Raw genomic sequence first — 8,181 nt, 5'->3', positions numbered from 1 at the left:
TATTTATTTTTCATCAAAGTATTTAAAACAATTCTGGTATTTAAAATTATGTTTGTGCAATCACTTTTGAGCCTCTGGGGAACTTTGTATAAAAATCGCTGTAATTTCCAAACAGTTAATGCAACACGTTTGATAACCCCACTCAATTACAGATGGAAATCAGCACTGTGGTGCTATGCAAAGACAAAAATACAAATATTGTGTGATTATACAAATACTTATGGACCTGACTGTATAATGACTAATACCAAGGGGCAATTTATTGCAGTACTTTTACTATGTACTTACAGTACATCTTTATGACTATACTATTCAATGTACACCATTTAGAACGGGAACATTTAGAACTTAAATACAGGAGTTTGCCAGATAATTCCAATTTAAGATCTCATTCTTCTCACTGCTCTTTAATCTGATCATGTTTTCAAGATCAGAACAGCTGACATAGACAAGTAGTCTAAATAGTATTTGAGATGTGTATTTACTAGAAAATGTACATACAAGTACTGTAGCTACAAATGTTACCGTTCTACCTAAAAAAGCAATTTTTTGAATTTGAAATTTTCCAAAAAATGACTAAAATATACACAGTTTCCATCACATTGTTTCTGAAGCCATCACAGTGTTTTAAATCAGTGTCATCAGCAACTTTTCAACACACAACAGAAATCACATTATCCATCAACTGAAGCCCTTTGGAGTCACAAGGTTTTCTAGAAATCCACTTCAGCCCAAATCCAGTGTAGATAAATTAGAAATTAAGAAAACAAGACAACTCAAACAGTCACATGAAGATAATCAGCTGTCATCGGTTTCTCATTGTGTCTTCGTACAAACATTTTCCCCATTCTGAAAGTGAAACCCAAAATTTTCACGTGTGTGCTTTGCATGATTAAAGTCCTCAGCAGAAAAGCTTTTTTCCCACTGAGGCTTTTAATGCTTGCGAGAAAATGGAAACATTTGTGGTCAGCAGCAGCAGCAGCAGCAGCACGGATCTGTCCTCTGCTCTTATTCAGTCTGCTGTGAAAGCCGGCTGGCTCATTTCCCTGAAAAAAAAATTATTTCCGCTGGATTATGCAACAAAAGCAGCAGGAAGGGGAGATAATGATGAAAGGGACAATAGAGCACTGCACCAGTGGCCACTACCATGGGTTGGTGAATAATTATTAATTTACAGAAATCCTACTGAGATTACTTTAATGAGATCTCATTGGTGGCAACAACCAGTCCATTAACAGTCCCTACATTTACAGAGAGTAGCAGCAGCAGCGCTGTGGTTTTGATTAGATGACAAAGTTAAATGAGTGATTAGTTACATACTGTACAACAGCTTATTGTTCTAAACACTTTCTTGGCTTGGAAACAGAAACATTTGTTTAAGAAGAGCAGTACCAAAACCGTAAACTGGTATTTATATTAAATGGTGTTCATTAACAGCACCACCACCTCCTAACAGTCCATACAGTATACAGTACGCCAGCTGGTGTTCTCCACATTTGCTTGGTTTTCTTATTTCTTGGCAAAGGAAAGGTTCTTGCGGCATCATTTTTGGATGGAAACTGCCAATTAGCATTGGCAATAAATCCACAAACAAAACTGCAACATGTCTCTTTTATGTGGCACAGAGAATCAGTGAAATGAAACGGGCCTTTTGGGTAGCGGAGCAGGACCAGAGTCTATAATGGTGCCAATATAATGACTTGATTTATGGTTTTTGATGTTTATGTTTAGTTAGGAGGCAGCAGGGTCAAGTTCTGTTCAACTTACTGTACTGACTGAATAAATTCAATGCATTCACGAAAGGTTATATTATATAAATGCACATCTAAATCCGCTTGCCACTGGTCAAAATCCCCAAAAGTTTACAATTTGGTTGGGTGACTCCATACACTCAGACATACATCACATTACCCATCGGGGTCTTAGCATTCGTTTGTCAGGTTATAGTTCGGTCTTGATCCTATGCACCAGATCTCTCTGGTCCACCATGTCTGTCTGTCTATTCCAGCGGTGGTAGGCTAGCAGGGCGATGTTTTTGGCAGCCACTGAGCTCATCTCCATGGCACTACCAGCCCACTCAATCCCATTGAGGTAGTAGAGATTGGGGTGCAGCTCCACAGGTGGCAGTCGCTGGCTGCTGCTGTAGCGAGGGCAGGCCTGCCACTCCGTCACCTGCACTGAGTAGTACGACCTAAAATTGAAGAGAACAGTATGATAGAGTAAAGCAGCCAATTTAAAAGAAAACAAAAAGATGATCTATGTTGGTGGTAAGATCACTAAATAACTTTTTTAAAAAAAAAAAAAAACAACTATAATGTATTTAGAGGATTCTGATAACAAAAAATGTTCTCCCCTAAACATAAATACTTAAATTTCACTGGTTTTAACTACCTGAATAGGAATATTTGCTGTTTTTTTCCGTCTTATACAATAGTAAATTTAAAAACCTACACTAGAGCCTGACTGATATTTACCGATATCAGCGTTGAAATTTATAACAGCCGATAAATTACAAATTTAAAAGGACGAGATGGTAGAAATACCCTTCAAACATGTAATAAAAGCACAAACCAGCTGAACCAGTCAGAGCCTAAATAAGTAAATGTGGAGTCATGCACGACTTGCTGTAACCACAAATCAAGTTTATTTTTAAACTGAACTGACTCTTACATAACTACACTTAAGAAACGTTAGGGAACGTTATCGGCCAATATATTGGATTCTTGCAGGTTGGTTTTTAAAAACTCATATCCATCAGGCTTTACTTTGGACCAAACAAATACACAATTGCCCTGGCATGACTATGGGATCAACTTCTGGGAAGAACATGGCTGACCTGAATAGCGTTTTGAGCTGAGACTTTTCCAGCAGCTGTGGGGAGAACACCTTGTAGACTCCAGCCTCCTGCGGCTGCTTACGCCGGAACCCTGCTGAGATGTTGACGGGACAAACACTAGCCACGCTGTTAAAGAACAGATCAGGTGTGTCGGTCGTCAAGACACTGGCGAAAGGGAACAGACGGGGATCCGGGAACCCAAAGAAAGAAGTGTTGAGGTAACCATGGACGATGGTTGCTACAGTGCTGTGATAGCTGCCAGGCAGCTCATCAAACGGAGGCGTGAAACCTTGAAACTGGACTCCAGACCCGACGCTAGCCTGTAGAGGCGTCGCCAACACTACAATGTCATACAGCTCTGATGCCGTCCCTGTTGCCGTGGTGAAGCTCAGCTGGTACTGGAGTCCCTCTCCTGTATTACAAAAACAAGCTCTGTGGATGACAGTGCAAATCCTGACAAACCATCTCATTCTTTCTTTCATTACCCAGAGCTCATGACCACGGGCAAGGGTAGGGATGCAGATCAACTGATAAATCAGTAGGTTTGCTTTTATGTTCAGCTCTCTCTTCAACACAACAGGTGGGTGATAATATACAATGGACACACAGACTCACAAAGAATAATCAATACCAGTAAATCTGTCACAGCTGGAAAAAAACAGCACTTAAAAAACAGGAAACATCAGGATGGAGTTACCTGAGTGGATGGGAGAGATGGAGTTGACCTGCGCCTGCAGCAGGTTAGCACTGGCCATTTTCAGCAGGCCTGAACACACCAGCTTGTTGCCTCCTTCCACCGCCCACAGGTTGTTCTGGGCACCAGCTAAAGACACAGCTCCTGAAACACACACACGCACATTGAACAGACAGTGCCAAGTGCTTTAAACCAATTATCAGCTGCCCACACACTTTCCTGTTCTCTCACTCCCACAGGCCACCCCCCTCCCCTCTCACCTTGCCTTCCTCTTCTACCATCAACCCTGCATCTCTTTTCCTCTCTCTTCCTTTCCTTTCTCCTGAGCCAAATCAGCAAGGAGGACGTTCAGGTCATAATTGTCCCCGAACACACCTTCACAGCCGTTGCCCTCTTACTTCACTACTCATCACCCCCTCACTTCTTCCTCCACTGCTGCTTGCATCTTCCCACTTAGCTGACCTACAAAGGCGGGGATGCTGACATTCTGTCCGTAGTTGATCCTCATCACGGGTGCGATAACCTCATCAATGAAGCGTTGGGACACACCCAGCTCCAGCAGCGAATCGGACAGCGGCCTCCGGGTCATGTTGATGAAGCCGCTGCCCCGAGAGAGTCCAGCAGTTCCTCTACGGAGCTAAAGGCGTAGCCGTGGGCCTGGTATTTGTAGATCCTATATTTCACATGCACAGACACACAAATTATAACAGTTAACGACTAAATCAGTAGACAGAGCAATATGGACATGTTTTGGTTTTTTTTGGTTTCGTTTCCTGCTCAAAGTTATTCAGTCAGCAATAATCTATTGGCAACAAATCAGAGACGGAGAGAGATATATAGAGGCTTGTGGTTGTCAACTTAGAGAGAAGAAAAGAAAGAAAAAAGTGATGAAGAGATAAAAATCACTTCCTGAGGGAGGAAATAGATGTTGGTGGTGGAGGAAGGAAAAAGCAAAATTCTGTTTCTGGTTCATCTTTCAAGGCAAAACTGAGCAGAGGAAATATAAATGTAAGCAAAAGATTTGACATGTTTGGCCCTGAGAGGGTTTGATATCTGAAATACACTCATGCAATTCTACACTGTATATTTGTGTTGCTGGAGGATAAAGAGAAGTTTCATGTCAGTGGTCCTTTCTCACTGGCAAATCCCAGGCAGATGGCTATCTATATTTACGCAGACCTCATGCTCGGAAAGGCACACAATGAGTCAAGGTTTTGCAGTTATTATGGCTGCAGATGCCTAAGGCGCAGAGAACAATAAATAGCTCAAAAACAGGCTTCCCCCACTGACTGCAACACCAGAAGGAAGTGCTGTGCACATTTTAAGGGCAAGACAATTGTTTTTATAGTCCAACCTTATCTTTGAGATAGAAAAAACAATTTTGGGAAGAAAAGCACTCAAGCCATGAGTGACTCAGCTGGATCTGCAGTGCCAATTTTGGAGCAAGATTTTTAAAAAAGGAAGTATAATTAGGTCAGATTCATGTCATTACCACTAATCAACTAACAATACTGTCACCAGAAAAAGGCAGGAGAAAAAATGAGCATTAAGAAATAAACAAAGCTTTGCTTCCACTTGCAGAGACACCCACAACAAAGTTATGATACCCTGACAGTGCAGTTTGTAGCGGCGCCCCTGCCACATCCCATCAAGTGCCCAACATGCAAAGAAGCTGAAGAGACAAAATAAAATCAAGGCACTAAAACTTCTGACTCACCTCATAAACTTCTCCATAATCTCCTCCACCCACATCTGCAGACGTATGAAGCTAATACCGTAGCGCCACCACAGCCGGAACAGGTCGAGCAGGTACCAGTCCGTCTCCTCCAGAATCACCTCTTCGCCGTTAAACACCGCCATCTTTCCGGCCACGTTGCGACGATACTTCAAACCTTGTTTGGGCAAACACAGGACGACACGTAGGACCAGCATAGTGTCAGGTTTCTAACTTTCCTCTTGTAAAGTGATCGCTTTTGCTGGGGAATATTTAAAAAACGCAAGAATCCCTCCCCTGGTTTGAAAAAGCAAAGCAAAATTTTAAAATCTGACCTCTGCTGTGACTATGCGAAGGTAGACATCTTTGTCCATAAACTCACCCAGCTGCTTGACAAACTCCTGCATGTGGAGGTTGAGCGAGTGAATAATGGAGCCTCCAGACTCATAGTCATTGTGATTGACGGTTACGGTGGCGAGACGGCCTCCTACCTCTCCCTTCTCAAACACGTCCACCTGGACCTCTGGGCCAAAGTGCTGACGCAGGAAGTGGGCAGTGGCGCTGCCTCCTATCCCTGCCCCAACCACAGCTGGAGAGCAAGAGACACAGAGTGAGGTTCGGTGATGAAATGGCCTGCATTTGGCCTGCATTTGTATAGGTCCCTAAGGACCCCAAAGCGCTTTACACTACATTCAGTCATTCACCCATTCACACACAAAGGCAGGCAATGGCAAGCTACATTGTAGCCGCAGCTGACAGAGGCGAGGCTGCCGGACACTGGCGCCACCGGGCCAGTGACCACCACCAGTAGACAAACATGGGGTTAGTATCTTGCCCAAGGATATTTGGCATGCAGCCAGGAGGCAGCCTGGGATCGAACCACTGACCTTCTGATTAGTGGCTGACCTGCACTGCCACCTGAGCTACAGCCACCCCCATGTGCCTTAAATCTAATGAAGATCTATATTACAGTGTAAATTTGCTGTTTGCTGGTGTTGTTGGCCTCTCTATAAGGGTAATAACAGTTTCATCAGTATTTACTATTTATCTGTACTGAGGATGAGGACATAAATGATGCTTTTCTTGAGTTTTTGGGTTATCTTGAAGTATAGAGGTGTTGAATAGGGCACATTGATAGGGTATATTGTTTAATCCCAAATGATCTCTTGTTACAGCACTTCCACTCATAATGGGGATAAAGGTCATTGTAATTCTGGCCTTTTAATGATTTCTTTGAACTGTTCTTTTTTTCAGGGTGAAATGATTGTACAGCATACATCTTTACTGACTTTAAAAAAAACAATAATTGGGTGCACACGTTTTGGATTTTCTTTAATCCACACAGGGTTCAAATTAAACACAGATTCAAATAAATACATACACTCAGTTAAATCTTTTATAAGTGGTGCTGAAGGCTCTACAATGCTGTTTAGTTTGACAAGGCCAAGGCCTATTAACTTCTCATTAGTGATCATGATTGGGAAGCTCCCTTGAAATTGGAAATTGGTTAGGTCAGACGAGAGAAAGAAGTATTCAAATAATCACACAACTTGGCCACAACGATAAGAGATATGTTTGGAATCATAAAGGTGAGGCTTTCAAACCTGAGAACCTGAGTACTCTCTGTCAAGCATGGTGGAGGCAGCATCCTGCTCTGGGGCTGTTACCAGTGGTACTGGTAAATTTGGGGGGGGGGGGATAATGAAGAAGGACTAATTCTTCAACTTTTGGACACAGGTGTTCCAACAGAACAATGACCCCAAACACACATCAAAACTGTTTTGAAAAGGCTAAATCAGACTAACATTAAGCTTCTGGGATGGTTTTCTCATAGCCCTGACCTCAACCCTGTTGACACTTTGTGGACTATGCTTAAAAGCTGGGTCTGTGCCAGGAAACCAACCAATTCTGCCAATAAATTCACCTTGAGAAAGAAACCACCAAAACAAAAACATAAAAAGACCCAAATTACCATGACATTCATGCTCATGATGAGAGTATGAAAAACTTCTCTACGTAAAAGGGAAAAGGGATTTATTACTATCGTGTTCAACTTAAAAAAAACAAACAAACACATTATTTTGTTTTTTCAAGTGTAAGATCTGCTGTATTTCCTCTTTTGTGCTTTTATTTTTTCCGTCATATCTTTAGGTTTTTTTGGGCCTCCTGGCCGAAGATGACAGCTGAAGCTTTACTTCCTGTTTATTTGAATAAAGGTTGCTTCAAAATGCAAATTAACAGATAACTCGTGTCTATAATTAAGCTTTCTTATTCATGTGACACACAATGTTCAGACTAGGTTAGTGTTTGCCTTTATCTTCAGTATTCGGATACCACTGATGGATGCTGCATATTCATCAGCCCTCAGACTGACTGAGAGGCTAACATTAGCTGAACTACACAGCTAACTAGGATGGTTTAATTACTGCTTTTTCTTGCCTATCTTTGAAGGCGGAGCTCCGTCGACAGGACCGTGTTCCTCCGGGTCTGCGACAACAAACCGGGCTGCCAGCACAGCGACGAAAAGAGGGAGCAAAGAGCAGCCCATAGCGACAGCAAAGCAGCGATGACCGGATGGAGAGGAGAGGACGCGACCGTTAGGCTAACAGCACACGAGGCTAGCTTCTGCGTTCTCTGTGCGCTCACAACAGTAGAAACTCAACGGTGTGATGATTAACGGTGTAAGTAAATGAGGCCGAATAAGATGAGAATACAGCACAAAGGATGGAGTGATAAAGATGGTGATGATCATGGTTCAGCAGTTGGACCGTCACTCACGTCTACGTCCGGCAATTACACGTGATCCAAACAGATTGTCCCGACCAATCAGAGACGGCCGACTGCTGTGTCGTGCATGTCAGTGGTTTTCAAGCTTACTGCTTCCAAATGACGTTTGGAAGCAGTAATTAAAGCACACCTTTATTGATATCTACAGAA

General features: G+C 42.6%; 1 protein-coding gene across 1 annotated transcript; it reads right to left on the bottom strand.

The window, feature by feature from the left end:
• Window positions 1-235: 235 nt before the first annotated feature.
• Window positions 236-7,823, bottom strand: LOC116319707 (prenylcysteine oxidase-like). Its single transcript, XM_031739122.2, is given in 8 exon segments — window positions 236-2,191; window positions 2,837-3,248; window positions 3,534-3,674; window positions 3,993-4,136; window positions 4,139-4,203; window positions 5,248-5,422; window positions 5,627-5,833; window positions 7,684-7,823. Coding segments are annotated over 8 exon segments (1,503 nt in total). The 5' UTR covers window positions 7,793-7,823; the 3' UTR covers window positions 236-1,941.
• Window positions 7,824-8,181: the final 358 nt, after the last annotated feature.

This window comes from Oreochromis aureus, linkage group 10, assembly GCF_013358895.1.
Source record: "Oreochromis aureus strain Israel breed Guangdong linkage group 10, ZZ_aureus, whole genome shotgun sequence".
Taxonomy (NCBI): Eukaryota; Metazoa; Chordata; class Actinopteri; order Cichliformes; family Cichlidae; genus Oreochromis; species Oreochromis aureus.
This window is presented reverse-complemented; position numbering and strand designations above follow the sequence as displayed.